This window comes from Camelus bactrianus, chromosome 32 (assembly GCF_048773025.1).
Source record: "Camelus bactrianus isolate YW-2024 breed Bactrian camel chromosome 32, ASM4877302v1, whole genome shotgun sequence".
In the NCBI taxonomy this organism is placed as follows: domain Eukaryota; kingdom Metazoa; phylum Chordata; class Mammalia; order Artiodactyla; family Camelidae; genus Camelus; species Camelus bactrianus.
The window spans coordinates 2,570,598-2,593,775 of record NC_133570.1 but is presented as its reverse complement, the minus strand read 5'-3'; the positions used below and the strand labels follow the sequence as shown (position 1 = coordinate 2,593,775).

The following is a 23,178-nucleotide window of genomic DNA, read 5'->3' as shown; positions in this document are numbered from 1 at the left end:
ATCTTTCTAGTTTCATAAAGAAAATGTTTTTCCTAAGTGGAATTGCATCGAGATACCTCTAGGGCCGGTGGCTCACAGGTCTCAGGCGCCCCGACCTCCTGTACTGCAGCGCGTTTGTTGGGCTGAGCTCGGCTTCGGCTTCCCCAGCCCAGAGGGGCAGCTAGTTCATGCGGCGGAATGAGGATGAAGGCGAAGGTTGGGCGTGGGAAGCGCTGGCGGAGGGCTCCTTGCTGCCGCGATCGCAAGCCGAGTCCTCGTCGCTGAAAACTCCCTGAACTTTCTCTTCTGTTGCAGAGATAAACCAAAGTGCCGATCACCTGCACGTGTTTCTCCTGATCTGCGGACTGAGGCGCGTCAAAGACCCGCTCTACCTGGTGGACGCGTTCTCGGGTACGCTTCCTACCGGGGCCCTTTACTCGCGGGGCTCCCCGTGGGTCCCCGTCTCCACGCGTCTCTCTTTAGGACTCTGGGTTTCCTGTTTTTTGCATGTTAGCAGAACTGTTCCTAGCTTGTTACTTTGGGAACAACCAGAAAAACAGCAGTGCTGTCTGGTTGGTTCAGTGGTGTCTTACTTTCCGGTGCCCTCGGCTTCAGAGGAAATTGTACAAAAACAGCCTATAATTGTAAGACTAAACTAGCGTTGTCTGGAAAGATTTTACACCTGCCGACTTGTATGTTATGTTTGGAATTTTGTTGCATTGCTTAAGCTAATCTCTAGATTCTTCAGTATATTCTTTTTTGGGGGGGTTGGTAATTAGGTGTATTTATTTATTTTTATGCAGGTACTGGGGATTGAACCCAGGACTTTGTGGATGCTAAGCACATGCTCTGCCACTGAGCTATACTCACCCCACCTTCACTATATTCTAAAGTTCATATTAAGTTGTGATGGCGTATCTGTCCTAATTACCTGATAAATTAGGTATCTGAATAATGCAGAATGTTCTAGAAAAAAATTTCCTTAATAGCCTAAAATACTCAATTTTTACATTTTAAATAAATATAATTTAAATGGACTCATATGAGCAAAAGCAAAATGATACGGAATAACTTATATTGTGGAGTAATGAACACTAAACTGAATTATGTTTTTGGCTGTGACTGAGAACCATTTTAAAGGTTTTTTTTTTCTTCTTTTTTCTCCCCAAGAATGGCATCAGGAAGAGCCCAACGTTTACATGGTGATCGTAGGTCCGGAAGTAAGTTGATTTGCCGTAAGCATTGTTTTTATGTTTTCCTCTTTATTCTTTTTATGTATTTTAAAAAATTAGTTTATGTTACTCTTCTGACCAAAACTTTCTTTCTTTCTTAAATACATTAAGTCTGTTTGCCTTTTAAAAATTGAACTCTCGACCAAGGTTAAAGATTATGAGGCTTTAAAATAAGCCTTTGCCGTTAATTTATTGCTGCAAAGGATAACAAATGAGCTTTTCAGAGAATGCAGAGTCATGGAACGAATGTCAGTCTAAGTCCGCGTGTGAGGTAGATGTTCCGTGTGGCCCAGGTTTTCTCTGAAACTCCCTGGAAGTGCTCCGCAGACAAACCCAGAGCTGTTTGGTTGCCCGATCGCCCGATTCAGTAATGCACTTGCGCTTAGGAGCCACGTGGGGTGGAAAATAAGTATCTGTAAGCACGAGAAATGCAGCCTGTGCACAGGGGTGTCCGTGCCTGATGGTGGCCGTCGGCCGGGGAACGGAGGCCCGGGGAGGGCTTGGTGGTGCCGCCTCTCCTTCCCTGGGACTCCGGGACACCCGCTCCCCCTCCGCAAAGCCGGAGCAGGTGCGCAGGCTGTCCCTCCGTCGGGCTCCGCACTCAGGACCCAGCGTCTGGGTGCAGGACCGCTCATCTCATGAAAGTGATTTGCTCCAAGCAGGTGCACCGAAGGTCCCCCCCGAGGCCCCCGTGGGACTGACCCGAGCTGCACCTACAGCCTACGAGTTAGTTTGCTTGGGCGGAGTGGCCAGAGAATGAATGAGAGAAAGCAGAGCCAGGACGGGGAGCTCTTGAGTGAAGGGCCGTGAAGGGTCATGATGACAGCGAATCGCTGGGCCTCAGGCTCATGGCCGCGAACGATTAACAATTCTCAAGCATTTCTTCCGCGAGGCACTCCGCTATCTATCATTAAAACCCTCTAGGAAACAGGGAAAGACATCCCTCGGTTGCAGGTTTGCTGGTGAGCACCTGGCACCGCGCCGCGCGTGCACTCAGCCCGGGGCGGTCCTGGGGTCGGCTCGCTTCCCCTCCACTGACGAGGGAGCCGCATCTCCCAGACCTAGGTCTGCCTGCCGCCCTGGGCCGTCTTCTCAGCTCGTCCGGACCTGGATGCCAGTGCTGGGGCTTTGGAGCTGACTCGTTTCTATCTGCTGTGGTCCGTCCGGGCTGCTGTCACCAAGTCCCGCAGACGGGGGGCCGACGAACAGCAGAAACTGACTTACTGCAGTCCGGAGGCCGCGCGTCCGAGAGGAACGCGCCAGCCTGGTCGTGTTCTGGGGCGGGCCACTTCCCCGTTCTTGGTCACACTCTCTAGCTGTGACCACACGTGATGGGAGGGGCGGGGAGCTCTCTGGGGTCTTCTGTAAGAACGCTAATCTCATTCATGAGGCCCCACCCTTGGGACCGAAGCACTGGCAAAACCTCACCCCTCACGTCACCTCGGGGGTTACGATTCCAGCTTACAAATCTGGGTGGGCACAGACATTCGAGCCACAGCAATACCCCTGCCTTGTAAAAGGTCTTTATCCAATCTGCAGGGAAACAGGAGCCCCTACCACAAAAACCTCAATGTCATCTTAGCAGACGCAGTAATTTGAATTTCTGGATTTCTAAGGCAGCGCTGAATCCAGTGAGTCACACAGCCCTTCCAATAACTGGTTTCAGTGTTGATTCCTTCCCCCCGATGACAGATTTTAAAACCAAAATACCCAGATACGCGTTTCAGGTCCTCCGATCCTTCAGCCAAGGCTGGTTAGTGTCTCTTAAGTTTTGTGTTTGTTTGACTTTTTCTCCACAGCCGGTGGCTGGTGAGTGTTCAGCAGCTGGTTCTGTCGGGGAGGGCGGGGAAGGAAGCCCTATGTTCTAAAAGCTCTATTTGCCTATTTCCCTGGTGGCAAAGCTTTAGCCATGGCCAGTTTCAAGTTACCAGGCAGACGTCACCCAACAGAGTCAGGATTTCTTTATGCAGTCAGCTCTCGTGAGCAGATAAAACCAACCCCCACACATACACACACCAGAAACAAGCTGTATTAAACAATCCATTTTTAAACAAAAACAAAAAACCTGAATGGGTCTGTCCTCTGCTATTCCGTGTCATTTTAAAAAAAGGCTAATTTTTACCCCCAAATTGATTTCATGATTTGCTCCGTAATCTAGAAACGCTGACTTGGGCCACACTGGATGGTGTGTGTGTGTGTGAGAGAGAGAGAGTGAGACCCCCGAACGTGTTCCCTCTTGGCTGCTTCCTCGGTGGAAGTCCCTCCCCGGGTCTAGGCCTGGCTCAGAGACGCTTCTTCCCGTCAGGACTGTAAGATTCCCAAACGCCTGTGCCCTTTCCGTGTCAGGAATTCAATTTAGCATCACTTCTGCATACAGAACTAGGCGGCGGCTGAGACGGTTTTGCCCTAGAATTTGAGTATCTGCTACAGTGTTATGGGTTAACGTGCTGATAATTTGGAAATGGATTTGAGACGTGGGCCAGAGGTCAGATCTTGGGACACACTGAAATTCTCCCTTTAGCCATTAAATCCGGGAACGGATGAAACACAAATTCCACATAGAGCATTACAATTATTTTTGATGTCCGGTGTGAGTACACTCTTCCTCCGTTCATTCCCATCTTGGTTAACTGCTGAGCTCAGAGACGGAATAGACTCTGTGAGCATAAATGACCCGCTTCTGGAGGGCCATGTGCAGGGCCTCTCAGCACGAAATTGCATTGCCTCACCTCGTTGATATGTCTTGGAAAAGAGGCTTGGTCTGTTGTTCGGGAATAACCACGGTGCGCACAGCACCGATTCCCTCCCGTCCATCTGTCTACGGAGCCCGGTCAGACAGGAGACGCCGATGAAGAAATGGCACAGCTCAGCCAGTGCCCCTTGGCCACAGCCTCAGACCAGCTTCAGCCACAGGGAATCTACCAGGAGATTACGAGAGCCGTCGAGGGAACCGTTGGGGAGGCTGAAGGCCAGGTTCGGACAGCATCCCTCTCTGTCCCTGGGTCGTTCCCTCCGAGGCCCACGGTCCAGCATGTGTTACACCCGCATCCCATAAGGAGAGGACCAGGCACCTGACACACTTCCCCCAGGCCATGTCAGTGGGAGGAGGTGAGGAAGCCCCCCCAGAGGAAGCCGGAGGGGTGGAACGGACACCAGATAGTCAAAGAGGAAAAATGATGATCATGGCGGAAAATGCAGATCACCTGTTTGTTTCTATCAACCGTCAAGCAAGAACTGAACACGTTAGAGGTCACAGAGGAAATACGTGTGGCCCGTTGTGTTTGGTCCCCGGCATTTGTTCGGTGCTCTTCCGTCAGGGAAATGGAGAGGATGCTCTTAGCAGTGAGAACGGTGCTCAGCTGCAGTTTAGTGCAGTGATCACCCCGTTATCGCATCACCCTTTACAGGTTTGTTGATGTTCGTGAGCACAAATCCAATAGGAGGCTTGGATATCTTCATTCACTTTCCTGTTCATTTACGTGAACAATACATATAGTGTTACATATCTGTGCACACATGTGTGTGTGAACGCACGTGTGTATACATATGTGCATATATACATGTACATGTGCAGGCTGTCAAGGAGGAAGAGACTTTCCTGTCCCCTTCTAGGTTCTTCTGGCTGGTCTAAGAATTAAATTGCCATGAGACAGATGAACAGGAGAAAATCACACAGAAGTTTAATTACATATAGACATGGGAGAGACCCAGGGACTCTGAGTCGAAACCTTGACCTTAAAACACCATCCTCAGCTCAAGACAAAAGAGGATGTTGAGGTAGGAGTTTGGGGCCTTAAAGGGGAGGAAGGCAATTGACACAGAGACAGGAAAGCAAAAGTTTGGTGAAGAAATGTTTGCTGGGCCAGGCAGAGACAGTGGGACCCAGAGGGGAGTTTTAACAAGCAGACTTTGCAGGCTCCCCGCCGTCTACACACCGAGCTCACACCGCCGTGGTCTCTGGTGGTGCCCCCTTCCTGGAACGGGTCCTCCGTCCACACTCTTTTAGGCGGTTAAGGAGAAGGTCAAAGGTTCTTCCTGGGTCTCTTGGCTTTTGATTGTTTGCAGCTGGAAATAATAATAAATGATAATCCACGTGCCAAAGAGACATTTTTGGGCCATAGGTTTCGCTCTTCCACTATTTTTGTGTATGTGGGTTTATTTCCCTCGTTCTCATCCCTCCAGGGAACGCTGTGTGGCAGGCACGTGGACACATGGCAGTGAGCAGAGCAGACGTGGCCCTGCCCTCGGGGCGCGTGCAGTCCGGGTGGGAAGACAGACGGGAACAAATAATTGCCGGCAGGGGTGTGTCTGTCATTCACCTTCGCTCCCACCGCGTCCTGTGACCCAGCCCAGAAGGCAGATACCACCTTCTTTTGAAGCTTACGACTCTGCTTTGAGATTGGCACTTACCTGCCCTCCCAGCCATTTATAAGGGTGGAGTGAAGGTGCTCAAAATTGGTGCTGCTGGGCGTGGGTTATTTTTCAGATGCCGTACCCAGGTTTACGTTTGTGGTCGTCCTTGGCAAGAGCATTTCAGGCAGCTAGATCTCAGCCCCACGGGCCATCGCCCACGTCTTTCATCACTGCTTACTGCTGGCGAGTTCATTAACGCCTTTGGGCCACGACCGCATCCCCTGGATCCTGCAGAGTGTGGTTCTGCGTGGCCGCATAGTAGTGTGGTCGTGGCTGCATGCGAGCTGGGTGCTCTGTTCGCCTCTCCGTGCCTCAGTTTTCCCGTCTGTAAAGTGGGCAAGACTAAGAACATTGCTACCTGCCCCACAGTTTCTCCTGAGGCCGAAATGAGAGGCCTCCTGCACAGCGCCTGGTTGGCAGGCAGCGCCCTGTGGGCGTGAAATGCAAGGGCGCCCCCTGCTGGTGTCCCCTTTCCATGTTGACACGTGAGGACCTTGTTCGAGCTGCAGGGTGGCTCACGCTGGGTGTTGGTTTTCTATTAAAGCTCCTTTGATCTCCCCAGTCCACCCGTCTCAGCCAAGCACATGGCTTCCGCTGGCAGGGGGTCTGCAGCCGGGGCATTTTCTGGTCCTGTTTGAAAAGGAGCCGGGGCAGTGTACACTCTCCACAATAATTACTTGTATCGGAGATGATTTTCCTCAAGCCTGGGCGTTGAGACAGTGTATTTTGCTAGAAAATAAATGAGCTTAGAAGGAGCAGATGAGACTTTTCTCTGTTGCTTACGGCGGGTTTGCTTTTCAAAATTTCAGAACATGAGCTTTCGTTAAACAGAAAATATCTTCCCTTCTTTTCTCCTTTATCTGGTGTCTTGTTCCCCTTGGCTTCACTAAGAGATGTGACAATGAGCTGATGCGGAGGATAAACCCCAAAAAGCTTGATGCCGTTTGTGCTTTGAGCGGGGATGTCGCTGTTACACCTTCAGTGAAATGTCAGTTTATTAAAGGGTGAGGTGTTTCAGCTGTCTTGTACAATTTTTTTCCCCTTGATGAATCATTTTCCTTTAAATAGTTAATCAAAAGAGCAGACACGTGCTCATAAAATAAAAAACGAGAATTTTTTTTGAAGTGGGGAGGGCGGGGGAAGGTTATCAGGTTTATTTCGTTTATTTAATTTTAGAGGAGGGACTGGGGATGGAGCCCAGGACCTCGTGCATGCAAAGCACATGCTCTGCCACTGAGCTACACCCACCTCCCCGCAAAACAGGAGGAATTTTTAACTAAAAATTATCATAAGTAAAACACGTATGTCAAAATTAACATGTCGCACCAACAGGAAGCTTTCGTTAGGCTGATTACTCTTTCATGATAGGAGGTCAGGGCTATCAGGGAATTCAGTGGTTTAAGGTAATTTGAACAAAAAGAATCAGACGTGGTAAATGGAAGGGTGGAGCCGGCTGGAGATCATTCATTCAGCAAACACTGTCCAGCACAGAACTCGCATGACCTTGGGGGGAGAATGGAGGCGAGATGGACAAGAATCCCAAACTACTTTTTTTTGACCAATGCAAAAAAAATTTTTTTTAATTAGTTTTGAATAACTTGGATATATAAATCTTTTTTTTTTCCAACTGGACATTTTATGAAATATAAATACAGATCAACTACACCCCATGAAAATTTAGTGTGCTAACTGAGAGGTGTTGTGAGTTGAAATATACACTGGATTTTGAAAGCTTAGTGTGAGAAAAAAAATGTCTGGTAGGAGGTGGTAGAAAAGTTCAGGGGGAGATGGTACCTCTGGTTTGGATCATCGGTCAGTTTCTCAGGTCCCATTTGCCTGTGCCTTGGGGATAGATGGGTTTTAGGGGTAGAAGGTGGCATTCCTGATGGAGAGAGTGACATGCCATTAGGAGAGAGGTGAGAAGTGGGGACGTACAGGTGGCATCTGTGGGTGAGTAAACAGGCAGGCAGGGAGGGGTTCTGGGGGGGGCACGTTCACTTTATATGAACTATTCCATAAAAAGCCTTTGCGTAAAAAGCAGAGCGTGGCCAAGAATGCAGTCTCCAGCGTCAGGCTGCCCGGGCTCGGTCCTGGCCCGGCAGCCTCCCTGCTGTGTGATCCTGGCTGAGCTACACCAGCTCTCTGAGCTGTGCTGTCCTCCCGCCTAACGTGGGGATGACGACGACAGCATTGTGGGCAAGAAGCAATATGTGCGTAGGACTCAGCGGGGATTAGGCCCAGAGTAAGAGCCAGGTGGATACCGACGTTAACAGCTGCCACCAGTAATAAAGTGTGCCTGGCCGTGAGTTTTTTCTTTAAAAAATCTCTCATGGAGTAGCACTGTGTGGCCTCCTCCTGTCCCTCTCTGACCCTGGGGCTCCTGCCGGAGGGCTAGGGGCCTGAGTGAGGAGGTCTCCATCCGGTGCGTCCTGGGAAGATGACCGCCCGCAAGTCCACGGCGGTGATGCGCCCAGGGAGAAACTGATCAAAAACCCGCTGGCAAAGGAATAGATTAGGAGTTTGGGATTAATAGACACACACTACTGTATATAAACTAGATAAACAGCAAGGCCCTGCTGTGTAGCACGGGGGAACTGTATTCCATTTCTCGTAATGAGCTGTAATGGGAAAGAATCTGAAAAAACATGTGTGTACATATGTATATGTGTAACTGAATTGCTTTGCTGTACACCCGAAACTAACGCTGTGAATTGACTACATTTCGATTAAAAAAATAAGAATCTTTTAAAAAGAGAGTGGGCCCTCTACCGGAGGGGTGAAGAAACCCATCATTACAGGCATCATTTCAGGCTTGGAAACAGGACACTATCAGAAGCCCCCTGAACTTCTGGTTGGCAGACTTTCCTGCCAGCATCCGGTGCGAGACGTTGCTCAGGGCTCCCAAACAGGGCTGCACCTCTAGAGCGCAGCTGTCAGGGTCTGGTTGTCCCCAGACAAGACCCCCAATGTGCATGCCGCCCGCGCTGCGTGTGTGACCATGACGCCAGGGGACGCCCCGCCAGCAGGAGGCGCACACGGACGATGCGCTCAAGATGGGAAAGACTTCATTCTTCCAAAAAAAAAAAAAAAAAAACCTCGTTTGATAGTTCTGAATGTTCTATTCCCCCCACCCCACCCCTCTTGGAGTCAAAAGGTACCTAAGTGTCTGAGTGTGAGTGGAAAATAGGGCGCAGAGTCGGGGCTCGGCAGTTTCACTGGAATGTGAATTTCTGATGGGAAAGCAGAGACATTAACGCTGGTCAGAATGTTTTGGCAAACAAGTTTCGGCAGCTGAGTTTGCTAACCATTAGAAACAAACCTGTTGCGTTTTTCTGGATAATGCCAGCATTTGGGTTTTCTTTAAACGAGTGGGTTTCTCATGGATGGCCGCTGAATCGTGTCTGGTGCATTTTCGTCACACAGTAGCCTCCATCCTTTCGCCAGTCTTAGTTCTGTGTTGCCCTGCGCGCAAGTACACGTGTTTAATATTTTCTGCCTTCTGCGCTGTTCCTGCAAGTTTGCTGTTAAAATACATTAAACTATAGGGAAAAAAATCCAAGAATCATTTCAAATTCCTTATCCATCCACATTCGCAATGTTGGCCTCCAGAGTGATGTGGTGATGTCAGGGATGTAAGTGAGCTTTGCATTACTGGTTCCTGGGGATGTATCTCGGTCATTTGAGTAGTTTGAAGGATTTGGCGTTCAGCACACGTCTGTGGCATGCACACACACACACAGAGACACACACAATGTTTCCTTGCCAAACCAAACTGGAATGAAATTTCTGGAAGACACAGAATTATTTCAGTTAGTATGATAAACTCTAGGGGTACCATCGTAGTCATTAAACCAACTTGGTTTGTAAGCCTGATGCCTGCTGGTAAAGTGTGAATGAGAAGAGAAATTGAACCTGCTTTCACTTCTGAGCTCGTCGTCTGTACCAGGACAAGCCGGCAGACACCGTGCGAGAAAAATGTGTTCACACCCACATCTGCCTCTGTCGTTGAAGAAATGCTTCAACTTCTGTGTTACACTTGCATAAGCTTAAGAATATTTTGGCTGTTATTTGTATTCATTGTTAATAAAACCAGTGGAGGGATGGGGCGGGACAAAGCCAGTCTGTCGGTTGTTTCCGTGGAGAGTTTGCAGGCAGAGTAACTAGACAGAACAAATGTCTACTGCCACTTCACCCTCAGTGGGTTTACAGGAACCCCGTGACAGGTGGGAAAGAATCCTTTAAGGGACTCCTGGTCCCTCTGTAAGTGAAAACCCCAGAAGAGGTCATGGTGCGCAGAGTGTTCCGGTTTGGTTTCCGATGGTCGGGAGTGAGGTGCGTTCGTCTGTGGATGCTGTGATCGCCTTCAGGGTGCGGTGGCTTTTCCTTCCTGGGACTGTGGCGCCGTCACTGGGAAAGTACACGTCTGGGTTAGGTGTATAGATATTCTTGTGTTCGTGATGTAATCTGCAGCTGTCATTCTTATTCCTTCTAGAACGGCTTTGATATTTAACTGTTTCCTTCTACTGTTGATACAGTAGTTACTATGTGTCAGAAATAGTTGGAAGTACTGAGTGTGTCTGAGCTCATTTGATCCTCCCAATGGTCCCAAAGTGTGGCTATAATTCCCATTTTACAGATGAGGAAACCGAGGCCCAGAGAGGTCCATTAACGTCTGCACAACCACGTGGGCTAGTGCATGGCTTGGGGGTGGGTGTTGGCCTCGGTGGTCTGTCTGCGGAGCCCCGCTCTGCACAGAGGGATGACTGTATTTGCAGATTTCTTCACACTTTCCCTTAAGTCCTCTTGTCTCCCTGTTGCTTTGTGGTGTCTGGACTCAGGGGCACTATTTCCTATTTAATTTTTTTTTTTTTCCCTTTCTGAAACGACTGCTTCTGTGGCCACGATATGCAATCCTCTTAAGAGGTAGATTCACTTCCAGCACTTCCTAAGGTTTATCTTGGTCTCTTTTCAGGTTGACCCAGTGTTCACCAGGGAAGTGGAAGCCAAAGTGAAGAGGTAAGGGAAGGGCGCGTGACAGGCGGCCTGCAGGAGACAAAGCCTCGTGACCAGGAAATGATCCCCGTCCCCAGCGTTCGCCGTGTCCCAGGCTGTGTCCCCGGCACATTGCAGACTATCCCACCTTTAATCTCTGAAGGGTCCCGGGACATCTTCGCTTCCCCCATTTGCAGCCAGGACGCTGATGTACTGGGAGCATAAGCTGTTCCCGGGGGGAGCGGCCGAGGGGCCACACGCGTGGAGACTGCCCCTGCAACCCGCGTGGAGGTGCTAATTCTCACTGATCACTTCGGCCAACACTGCAAAGAAATGCCTGCTGGTGACGGTGAAGATGGCTGCCGCCCCTCTGGAGAGCAGCCTGTCAGCCTGTTTGTCGTAAATGGCATCTGTCTGCCAGTAACAGAGACCCAGCAACGCCGGCCTGACACACACTGGGGCTGAACTGCCCACGTAGAAAAGTGACGTCGGGTCGCGGGGAGGGTGCAGCTCAGTGGTAGGGCCCGTGCTGAGCACGCGCAAGGTCCGGGTCCCATCCCCAGTCTCCCCGGTAAACATAAACAAGGAAATAAACACATAAACCTGATTACCTCCCCCCACCAAAAAAAAAATTCAAAAAATTGGGGAGAATAAAAAAGCCTCATGTCTTTGGTCCAGGACCAAGTAAGACCTCAGAGACGCTGGCTCCTGTCTCTCTGTCCTGCTGTCCCTCCCTGTGGCTTCCATCCTCCAGGTGACAGTGGCTGCAGAATTCCACCCCGTGCATCCGGAATTTCCAGTGGGGAGGCGGGAAGAGCAAGAGCTGAAGGGCCACCTCCCATTTGGGTCACAGCCGCCCCTTCACGGGGTCTCGTCGCAGCCGCACGGTCCCACGCCCCTCCCACGGGCCACCCATCAGCCAGGGGGCCTGGCAAACACTGACTTTACCCCCACAGCAAGCAGGTGTCTTCACGTTGCTCAGACGTGCACAACGCACACGGGGTGAGGTACAACCACGTAGGCCAGAGGGCGTGTTGTCGGAATCACGAGGCTGGCGGAGGGGGCGGGGGCTTGGGGAAAAATGTCACTTTTGTTGGATGGAAAACAAGGTAAAACCTGTAGAAGTGGTGGGAACATGAGTACTGGTTGAATTTATTTATTTATTTATTTTTTTTTTTTTTACTATTTTACAATTTCTCTTTCTCTCTGTATGTTACACATCTATTATTATCTCTCAGTGACTTTAAAAAAATCATTGGGAAAAAAGGTTGAATTATTAGAAAAGGTTTGTTTTCTCAGTCATGAAGAGAAAAACGGCAGAGGTCGTTCTCTGCCTCCCGGTGTCTGAGAAGCGGGTGTGTCCCTTGTCACGCGTGTTCAGGGTGAAGGCAGGTGTGTTTAACCGGCTCCCGCCCCCACGTCGAGGGGGGAAATAGATTCTCAGCCCAGGATGGTTTTCTGTGTCGAACCCTTTGTCAGTAGTGCTCCCCTTGTGATGTAGGGTCTTCCTCCCAAATTGTCCCCCCCCTTTCTCCCCGCCCTTCCATGTGAGACGCCAGCCGTAGACGCCCTCTCTGCCCGTGTTGTTGCAGGAGCCCTGGGGTTCGGCTGGTGGGAGAGATGGCTCAGGAGGACCTGCACGCGGTCGTCAAGAACTCCTTCGCGGTGGTGAACAGCTCCGTGTCTGAGGGCATGTCTGCCGCGATTCTGGAGGTAAGGACACAGCGTGCGTCCTGAAGGTGGAGGTGTGAGATTGTCCGCCAGCCCTGTTCGCATTTATGGAGGCTGTGCACACCTCGAAGTTAAAAAAAAAAGCAAAACGGCATTTTCTTGGGAGCTCAGAAGTGGTTGTTCAGTGCTAGCTGGGACTTCAAAATGCCACTGTGTTTCCCATGGCCATCTCCTGGCCAGCCCCAGAGGGAAATAAAACGCGGGTGGCGCCACCCCGACCGGCCGCATGTCTTCAGCGGGAAGGCGACGAGGTGGTGAAGGGCTGGGGCAGGGCACGGGGTGGGGGTGGGTTTTGTGGGAAGCCTCCTCTTGCCTTGGTTGCTGCTCCCTGTTTGCAGTGTGTTCTGTGATCCCAGAGTTGCAGGGATGGGAACGGGTTGGGCTCCTGCACATGGAAGAGGTAGGAGATGACAGCTTGGAGCGGGGGTCGGTGTAGTTGCACCCGGGGGTGGGGACAGGGGCGGATGCAGTCTGTCTGTCTAGCATTCAGCTCAGGAAAACGGCTAAACCTGCTCGGGCTAAGTGTGCACGCACATCCCAGTGCCACCTCGCAGTCCCAGCCCGCAGTCCAACCAGTCCGCTGCCCGAGGTACCAGTGCTTCGCAGGGAGAGGCTGAGATGAAAAGCCCCTGCTCTTGAAATCCTGGCAGGCTCTGGCTTGGCCGCGTCCACTCTTGGGAAGGGGTACGCAGTCCAACCTCGCAGCCTTTGCAGCTTCAGCTTCTCGCTGCGCGCCTGACGTGCCCGGTGCGCCACCGGGACGTGGGAACCGCTTTGCGCTGGTGACTTGCGGCGGTCACCAGCGGGCAGCCCACGCGAAAGGCTCCTCTCCTTTCCCCTGCGTTGCTGTCAGTTCACGGCGAGCTGGGCTCCTCCTGGAGGGCGACCTTAGCCAAGAGGAGTCCTGCCCTCCTGTCATCGCCAGCCTTCGGTGCTGGATTTTGTTCGTCGCATGGACGGAGTCCCCTCCAGCTCTCAGCACAGCAGACGCGGTTTTCGCCCTCGTCTTCAGCAGGTCACAAAACCTGCCACAGCAAAGGAGACGTGTGGCTGTCGGTCCTCCAGGTCTTTGAGTCACATCCCACGTTCCCCTTCTCACGACACTGGTTCCTCATGTCAGTGTCTGCTTAGAGACACGCTTTTGTTTCTACCGTATTTCTAATATCCATTTACACCTTTGGGGCTCGTTGAATTCACTGGTGCAATTTTTGGACCTCAGTGTTCTGGAGATTATGGTAAATAATTAAATCAGGAAAAAAAGAAGAATCTTCCCTAAATTTAAGGAAGGACCGATGTCGTACGCCTTGTGCTTTCTGTTCCCGTGGCCTCCTTTCAAAAGCCAAAAAGAGCCCAAAGCAAAATACGTGGGCCGGGGGAGACAGACTCTACTTGCGCCTGCAGTTCCAGGGTTCAGAGGCTTTCAGAGCACAGAGCGTGGGTTTGTGGCGTGTCCCACCTCCGCAGACGTCCCACCTCTGCACCTCAACGTCTCAATCTAAGCGTGATGCTGAGCGTCAACCCCACTGTGGTTTAAAATCAGCCTGGGACGGCAGGCGTCAGAGCGGCCCGTTGTACTCTCTGCATCGGCTTTAAAAAGCAAGGACCTTGCAGGACCCGTCCCTGCGCTGTTGCTGAATCGTTCCTTTGTATGTAAATTGAGACCCCCCTCCCCCTGCTTCTTAAGAAAAGGTGAAGTTGAATTCGGGAATGCTTTTTCAAACCAGCACACCCAGCATTTCACTGCAGGCGACTCGCTGTCAAGTCCCCTCGGCTTCAAAGGGAAGGAGGAGAGGCAGCTGTTGGCAGTCCTGGCCGTCTCGGAGCACCGACAGAGTTCCCTTTGAAACCTCCAAAATAGCCTTCGGGCTGAGGGCTTCCGAATGAAGCTGACTTCAGAGGTGTCATAAAGGGTGTGTTTCGTTAGAATCTGCTCGGATGGCCAAAGCAGTTCCTCACGGAATAAACGTGTGACCACTTCTGAAGGAAACGGCCTTTTGACCTCGCGGGATGAGATTTGTTTTGTCACGGAAGCGTGTAAAAAGCCCATATGATTAAACATGTTTCTTGCTGGTAAAATCCAAAGATCGAGCTCTAGCTGGACACGTGGGCAGTGGCGTGAACGTTCCCACAACGAATCTGTTGTCTCCACTGTGGGCTTGTTACGAAGTTGAATTCTGCCTAGAATTAAGTTAAAAGAATACAAAACATTGTTACTATTTTTTTTATCCTAGTCTTCCTCACTAGTGTCTCCTCTCTGCCATGGATTACACGCGCGCGCACACACACACACACACACACACACACACACACACACTAACCTCCAGATCAAAGCTTTCACTGCGCAGGGGAAAGGAAGGTCGTCTGCTAAAGCAGAGTCACAAGGAGATAATTCTCGGGCTCTCAGCTTCCAAGCCCAGGTCCTAGGGATTAAAGATTCATTTCAGGGCTTCTCGAGGGCGGCTGTGACCGTCGTGTGACCTTGGCTAGTGTCAAGGTATGCATGGCAGACGGGGCCCTTCCCACCTTAAAAAGTGAAGGGCCTTTTGAGTTGTCACAATGGGAAGGGTGCTGCCGGCTTTGAGCTTGGCTGCAGGGGAGGGCAGTGTTTTTCAAGGTGCAAGATAGTGTTGCATCCGACAGCCGCACCTGCGATGCCCTTGGCGTCTCGGTGAAGAAGGGCTCCAGCCCAATGACGTAAGTGCGCTGTGTCTGCACATTGAGGGGCACTGGGACCAGCCGCGCCCCCGCCTGCCCTGTGTCTGCACATCAGGGAAACAGTGGGACCAGCCGCGACCCCACCTGGCCAGCAGGGATCTTTGTCCTGCCCGCACTCTCAGTCGAGGCCAGTGAAGTGTGGGCAGACGTCTCTGCAAGGAAACCTGGACTACGGAGCTTCAATGTGCATCGGAATTCCCCCTGAAGCTTGAAGAAACCGTAAATACAGGTGATGGCGTCCTTCAAAAGCCCGCTCTACCGCATTGGCGTGGAGCCCTGGCGGCTCGGCTTCTCAAGGCTGTTCGGCAGCGTGGACTGGGGGCCGTGCCTCTGGAAAGCTCTGTCGGCCCTGCTGGAGGCGGTGGCCCAGAGACAGAGGTGTGCAGGAAGGCTGAGGGTGACGCTCCCACCCTCCCGGCGGAAGGCTGAGGGGCTCATCAGGGGTGAAAGGAGCCCAGGGACCGCAGGCTGGACCAGACACTGGATCGCCTGGCGCCGCGCCTTCCCTCTTCCCGGCTCCGGGTTTGAAGGGCTCCCTGCTCCGGGCACCTCGCTCCCGCCCCTCCTCCTTTCTCTGTTCACGCGCCTCCAGGCACCGTCTGGCACAAGACCTCACGGCCCGGCTCCCACCAGGGCCGCCTTCCCGGCGCCGGCGTGTCCTGGGGCCTGCTTTCTCCCGAAGACACAGTTACTTTCAGAGGAGGTGGCGTCACACCTGAGGGAAGGGACTTGAGACTCAGCCCTCAGCTCCTTCACGCCGCGTCTTGGTGGGCGAAAATGCCATTTCCACGTGCTTACCCGTTCGTAAGGCGCCTCTTTTCTTAAAGACGGTTTGTTTGCTAAGAGATGACGTCAGAGTTGGTTTTCTGGAGGCTTCCGGCCTCCGGAGTGCATTTAAGTGTCTCCTCCCAACTCACAGCGTCACGGCCCAGGTTGAATTTCTTTCTTTTTTTTTTTATTGAGGTGTAGCTGATGTCACCGTTTTGGGGGTTATACCCCGTTAGTAGCTACTGTAAAGCACCGGCCCCGTTCCCTGTGCTGGACAGCGCCTCCCCTGCCCCCGCCCCGCTGGCGGCCGCTAGGTTCGTCTGCCTCTGCGAGTCTGCTGCTCTTCTATCCAACAGTGTGCTGTGTTTTTGGATTCCACACATACGTGACATCACACGGTGCTTGTCTCTCTCTGTCTGAATCACTTCACTTAGCACAACGCCCTCCAGGTCCGTCCACGTTGCTGCCAATGGGAGATTTCCAGGGGGCAGTTCATCTCTTCTGCTGAAACACAGCCTCCCTCGGAGGCAAGGAGCGCGTCCCCTGCCGTCTTGGACCCTCCCCCGGAGTCCAGCCCAGCGCCGTCTGTGATCACCAAGCACCAACTGGACCGAGCAGGCCGAGCCCCGCGCAGCGTCCCCTCTCTGACCCTCCCTTTTACCCGCTGGCCTCATCAGCCAAGCCTCCCTCGTCCTGCCACCTGCAGGCTGACAATGACTGTTTGCTGAGTGCGGGACAAGGAACGGGCGGGCTCGGTGGCACGGGGCCCTGCGGGTGTGTTGGGTGCTTGGTGCGCGCTGGCTGAGTTGATGTGGAAGTTAAGTCTCTGCAGCAGGAGGCGTGATGGGGTCTCCTTTGCCCGAAACGGGGGTGTGAACTCTGTCATCCTTCGGGTCCGAGACCCTCCGGTGGCCGATGTTGCTGACCTACACCTCTGTCTCTGCATCTCCGTCTGTAGACTCCCCTCTCGGTCTGTGTGTCTGCCAGGGCATCTGAAACGTACCGGTGCTAACCCTGAATCAGTGGACAACTGTACGGTTTGAATTTGAAAGTGCTCCGGGGGCCGCCTGGGATAGAGGACGGTGGAAACGGGGCCAGCTCTGCCCTGGTGTGTGCGCTCAGCCTCTCCCGAGCCCCTGCCCTCAGAGGAGCTTGTGGGCTGGGATGAGACGATCTGGAAGGCCTCATCCATGAGGATCATTCTGCAGTCAGTTGACAAACACCTGGAAATGAAATCACCGTGCGTCCTGCTGGCCGAGCCAGCTCATGACCGAAACGGGGTGACGTGCACAGAAGGGAACCATCACACGTCACGTTGTCCCCCTCACCGGAGTTATAGTACCACCCGTAACTTACGTGGTCAGCGTCCCCGTCGGCTGGAGCCACCCACCACCTAAGTGGTGTTTGTGCTAAGTGACGTCTGAGTTTCTCATTCACTCTGCAAAGGTTACTCCCTCGTTCCCAAGTGATAAAACGGGCCCAGGAAGAGGTCCGGTACCGGGCGTCGAACGTCCGTGTCTCCCAGTGACTGTGACGAGCAGTGAATCTGAGACCCACCGTGTCAGCCGGCGGCGAAGCCGCTGCCGTGCAGGACCAAGGTCTCGTGATTCCTGGCCCGAGCTCTCCTCCGAAATTCCAGGTCACGCCCGCAGTCTGGGGAACCCAAGTGTCCCAGCCGGCGGGGTCGGAGGGCGCTTGTGACCCTCGTGCTGAGATGTGGCCATTCTGGTTACTCCTCCCCTGTGCTGCTGGGTTTCCGCGTTCCTGAGTGTAACGGCCACAGAGGGTCCCTGCCTTCACCCTGCAAGACGGAAGCAGAAAATCACAACTTGGAGACCTTCTGTGATCGTGAAATGCCGACAGGAGAGCCTGGCAGAGGCCCGTCGCTGTCCCGGGAAGGCCGGGGTGCGGCCCGGGACGAGCAGGGAGGCCCCTCCAAGTGGCGTGCCAGCGCTGCCCCCCCCCCCGGTGGTGGGGACAGAATAACCTCGGGGGCCGGAACGGAGGGGTGTCCCACTCTCCCCCTCCCCCAGCTAGGGCCTGGGTCTCAAATGCAGACTGTCCTGGGTGACATAGAACCGAAACCCAGGTGAACCCACCAGGAAGCGCGCTGATGCCCACGGAGCGAACCCCTGACTTACAGCTAATGTCCGGATGCTTCTGGGTCATTCTCCCCACAAGTGTCTGATGGACACTGACCGTGTGTCCCGCCCGGCTCTGGGCATGTGGGCCACTTGGTGGTCCCTGGTGTCATGGAGATTCCTGCCGCTGTGTACGAAGCGGCTGAGATCGGGTAACCTGACGTTTTTGAAAGCCACGTGTCACCCCTTCAGGGCCAGGGATTTATGACCTCAAGTTAGGCACCACCTGCAGATCCACAGCACTTACTATGTGCTTGTGTATCGTCAGAGCCAGAGTGCTGGTGACACGTCCCCCCCGCCCCCCACCAGCCAGGGCGCCTCCGGGCAGCAACCCAGCCCTCCGGGAATGAAAAGGCTGCTTAGGGAATCATCAGGACGATAAATCGTGTTCCTCCTGCCCGTGGGGTGCGTGCTGGGGGACCGCTGCGTGAACTGGAAGAGCGGCACTCATCGGGGAAAGTAGACGGTGACTAGCAACTTGTACTCCACGCTGCCTCTGAAGAGGTGTCCGCTGGGCATCTGGAGAGAGGGGTTTCTTTGTGATGTTGCAGCCATTAGGGCAGACGGACTGTGACAGTACAGAGCTTTCCAGGACTGGCAGGCGCAGGACGTCACGAAGATTCTGTGCGTAGTTTGAAAACGCGGGCTTTGGGTTGAGAAAGAATTTTGTCAGGCGGTGCTTTCTGTGCGGTGCCAGGGGTCCAGTTAACAGAAGGAGTTATTCCCCCACAAATTGGCTCATCTTGCCAGAGAAGCTCTTAAAATGGTCGCCACCTCCCCCCGCTCCTCGGCCCCCACTCCTGACTCCTTCCCTCTTTGCACATTCTTTTAGGCAATGGATCTGGAAGTCCCGGTGCTGGCGCGGAACATCCCTGGGAACGCGGCCGTGGTGACGCATGAGGTCACCGGACTGCTGTTCTCTGACCCGCAGGTAATGGGGGGGCCCCGGGTGCTCGGCTGGTCTGAGTCGTCTTCGTCCGCGAGCCGCTCAGGGAGTCTGTGATGCGCGCCCTTGCGAGGAGCTCTCGGTCCTCCTTTCATAACCGGGAGAGGCACAGTGTCCCTGTTGTCACGCAGGCAGCCACCTGGGCGTGTGACCAGAAGACACCTAGGACGGAAGTTCCTGGGTTCTGTTTTCTGATGCTGCTGGTGGAGACCGTGACTTGCTCAAGACGCGTCTGGAGTGGGGGCTCCTCAGATACAGCCCTGTGCCCCGAGAACGCCTCCTGGTGTTCAGGAGAGGGTCACGGGGCTGGTCACAAGCAGCCCCCCGAGACAGTGTGTGGAAGAGGCAGGGTGGTCGTGCCAACACTTGTCCGTAGGCAGGTGTGCGTCTGAAATGGAAACAAAGGCCGGTGCATCTGGCAGTGGGTTCAGGTGGTGGACCTAGGGGTCATTTGGGGCACACGTGGGTGCCTGGACCTCCTGGGACTCATGTGACGGGGTCCTGTTCACCAGGAGCTGAGGCTCCCGGGATGTAGCTGCACTGGAAGCCCTTGGGACCGTGTGCAGGGCGTGGGGGTGGCCTTGGCCTGAGTCTCTTTATTTGCTCAATTTATTTTATTTTTTGCTGGAGGTGCTGGGGACGGAACCCAGGACCCCGTGCACGGTGAGCACGCGCTCTACCGCTGAGCTGCACCCTCGGCTCCAGTGGTAACTCTCGCTCTCAGAGGCGTGACGGGGGCTGAGGCGGCTGACGCACTGGGCCCGGCGGTCGGAGCCTCGGGCACCGTTACCCTCAAAGGAGGGCGTTGCAGCAGCAGAGAGGGGTCTCGGGCGCCTCCTTTGTTCTCTGAGGCGCTACATTTGAAAATCAGCACATGTTCTATGCAGAGATGTGGGGATTTATACTTAAAAGCTGGGGTCAGCTCAAATATTTGGAAGTTCCGTTTTTCAGACTTTCCTACAGCGAATGCTTACTGCTGGATGGTTTCCCCCTCCCTTCCTATCACCCCTTCATTTCACTGCCTGCTGATCACCGAGTCACACAAACAAGACGACAGCTTCCCGCCGGGCGGCGTGTGGGTGGGGACTGGAGGTCGCTGCGCGTCACGCGGTGCTGGGCGGCCGCGGCCGCCCACCTGGGAAACCAGCGGGAAGAGCACAGGTCGGGCCCAGGGCTTGTCTGTCACCTCCCCCCCAAAAGGCACACCTAACGCTAACGCCTTTTCTTTAAATAGTAGCCCCTAAACGCCAAAACGATGCCGGGGGCCGAGGAGCGTGTAGCAGTTACTTGCTGACTCTCCAGACAAAGGCTCGTTGCTTCTTACCACGTTTTGCATCCCTCAAAATCAGCGCCGGCCAAGCTGTAGGTCATAGAATGTTGTCTCCACGTTGGCAGAGAGGTTTTGTTTTTCGTCTCCCCAAACACAATGTCTGTTTATTTTATAGCTCAATTTCAGAGCACTGTGACTTTATCAGCGAGTGTGTGAACAGCTGATGGTTTATAAACGCGTGTGTCGGGCTGGACACCAGAGCAAGGGCAGTCAGGCTCTCCTGATTTCACGTCACGGTTTTTGTAAGGTCTTCCTTTTAATATTTGCAAATAACTGTCCTGTTTCTGGCAACGCCGAGTCCTGTCCGCCGGCTGCTGGCTTCCTGAGAGCCCCCAGACACGGCCCCACGGCATTCCCAGAGTCAAGGCCAAGGCTTATTTTTGGTTCCAATGCTTTAACTTTCATTTTACACAGGATGTTATTTGTTTTAAAAAAAAAACCCAAAAAACAACAACAACAAAAAACCCCGAAACGCTCTAGGTTTCACACAGGGGAGGCTGCAATTTTTTTTAACGCATTTTGAAAAAGTGCGCTAGACACGGACGCCACACACAGCTTTGCTTTACCGTTGGACTCAGGCTCGGACCTCGCGCAGGGCGGGAGCCGCGCTTCAGAAACAAATATGCGTGTTGGAGAAGTCTCCGGCTGTGGTTCTGGTCGTCCGGGCTCAGGTGTTGAGATGAAATTAGCCGCTGGTTGGTTGCCAGGGTTTGTGATATTTCAGACGTGCATTCAGGTTTGTGTGAGAAGCAGCACCTCACTTACTAGGAAGAGATTCAGGCCAGAGTGCCAGCCCCGTGTGAACAAAAACACTGCGAACCAGATCAGTACACAAAGAATGCTGAAGCCGTCAAGTCCTCAGCGGCTGCCGCCACCCCCCAGCGAGGACAGGCCTGCAGCCCGGCCTCTGCAGCCACTCCCAGTGGTGCCCTCTGAGGGGGCTCAGAACAAGAAAGGACAGGACACTGGCCCTAGATAGCTGGGTGCTTGTCAAAGGAATGAATACAATGAGCACAAATGTTTGCTCCCTCCCATAGACAGAAAAGCACTAAATTCTTTAACTTGAGATGCCTGGTTTCTTTAGTTAACAAGTCATCTTTTAATGTTCCAACTCCCTGGTCTCTTGTAAAGCTCCTATATGTCCTAGCTCCTCCCCCACCTCTTCAGAGCCGTCCGGCAGAGCCATCTGAGGCGCTGTCATCCCGGCCCGAGTCCTCCCGCCAGATAAAACGTAACTCTTAACTTTTTGGCTGTGCGTTCATTTCAGTCGACACTTGTAAAGGTTTTATGTGTATAGATAGAATAGATAAAGTTATCTATGTATCTGTATCTATAAATGTATATATAGTTTTTTTTTTTTACCGTAAATGCTGTTCACATCCTTGCTAAATCTGGAGTTAGTGGTTCTGCTTTTGTTTTTATTCCTGAACTGAGATGCTATGTGGTAGACTGTGCATTTCATACCCCGCTCACCTCCTTGTCGCAACGGAAAAGGAACTTCACAGACGCTTTGCCTGAAGGGTAGGAATGGTTGTTACAGGGCACCCTGTATCCCTTTGTCCCTTTCATGAACCTATTTCTAAAACAGAACCAACCATGGGAGCCGACACGTGACTTTCTCCCTGACCGCGGACTCGGTGGGCGTCCCAGGTGGGGAGTGTTTTCCAATCACCAGGACCCTGGCCTCTTGCTTCCTCCTTCCAGGAGCTCGGTCTTTGTGCTCCCGTTAGGGCCTCCCCATCTGGCACCTCTGAAGGTGGAGAAGGCTGCAGCATGTGGGACACCCAGAGGGGAACCGCGGTGGGTTCTGGGCACGGTGAAGGCCCCCAGGACCCCTGTGTCAGCGCAGATCTGGCCTTGGAAGGTAAAAGATGCACCAGCAGGCACGACCTGAATGCGCCGATCAGCCTGGATGGCAGAAGTGAGGTCTTCAGGGAAGAGACCCGAGGTAGATAAATGGGTGTGACCGAGGGATGGGTGGATGGAATAGAAAAGGAGGAGCTGACTGGAACGTGGCTTGTGCCAGGACAGGTGGTGGAAGCTCCGGTGTCTGAGACAAGACATGGAGTCCCCAGTGGGTTACGGCTGGCTGGCGACCACCTGCCCCAGGGGAGGAGTGGCCCGGCTGAGTGCCCCTCGCTGGAACTGGGGTCCCCTCTAAGAGCTGAGAGCAGCCCCCTCGTCCCCCACACTGCCAACAGCTGGGAAGAGAATGGTGGCTTTGGTCCCAGGACTACAAGGAACTGAATTTTGCCAACAACCGTGTGCGACTCAAAGAGGACCCCGAGCTCCAGATAGGAGCTCATCTCGTGAGTTGCTGACCTGAGGAACTACCCAGGCCGGGGCTTCGGACCTCCAGAAACCAGGATGTAATAGACAGCGTTTGTTCTGCACCAGGAGAAGACTAGCACCGGGAGGAAGGCGAGGGGAGACTTTGGGGCAGAGGGGAGTAGTTAGGTTCATTTATTTATCTCTCAGTGGAGGCATTGGGGGTTGAACCCAGGACCTCATGCATGCTGAGCAGGTGCCCCACCACTGAGCTCTGCCCTCCCCCCAGGGAAGATTTTTAAGTGGCACCCACGTTGCTGCAGCAGACGGTAGAGAACTGCTGATGCAGGCGGGGTCTCTGAAGAACGGCTGAGGTCGCGATGCCTCACATCTGAGGAGACGGAAGCCCATCCAAGGGGATGCCGGAGGGCCTTGTGTCTCTTTCCTCTGAATTCCCTGCTCTGTTCCAGTGCTCCGTGAGCAGCCGGAAAGATGAACCCACCGTGCAGTTGGGTGGGGGCAGCTAGAGACATGTCCTTGGGAACCCACAGCTTAAGTCGGGGAGGGAGTGCAGACATCCCTGCTGAAGTGCCCCAGGGGAGCACTTGGGATGAAGCCCAAACTTTTCACGATGGTCACCAAGCTGGCCCGACCTCGCCTCTG

General features: G+C 53.3%; 1 protein-coding gene across 15 annotated transcripts in view; it reads left to right on the top strand.

Moving 5' to 3' along the window:
* GLT1D1 (glycosyltransferase 1 domain containing 1) overlaps positions 1–23,178 on the top strand; it is a 99,958-nt gene that overhangs the window by 39,946 nt on the left and 36,834 nt on the right. For all 15 annotated transcript variants that reach the window (XR_012503589.1, XR_012503590.1, XR_012503591.1 and 12 more), the window contains 5 exons: positions 295–390; positions 1,150–1,199; positions 10,597–10,640; positions 12,209–12,329; positions 18,804–18,902. Coding sequence is in view for 11 of the 15 variants with exons in the window: in XM_074356090.1 (XP_074212191.1) it covers positions 295–390; positions 1,150–1,199; positions 10,597–10,640; positions 12,209–12,329; positions 18,804–18,902 (410 nt within the window). In the remaining 4 variants the exon portion in view is untranslated. The remainder of the gene's footprint in view (positions 1–294; positions 391–1,149; positions 1,200–10,596; positions 10,641–12,208; positions 12,330–18,803; positions 18,903–23,178) is intronic.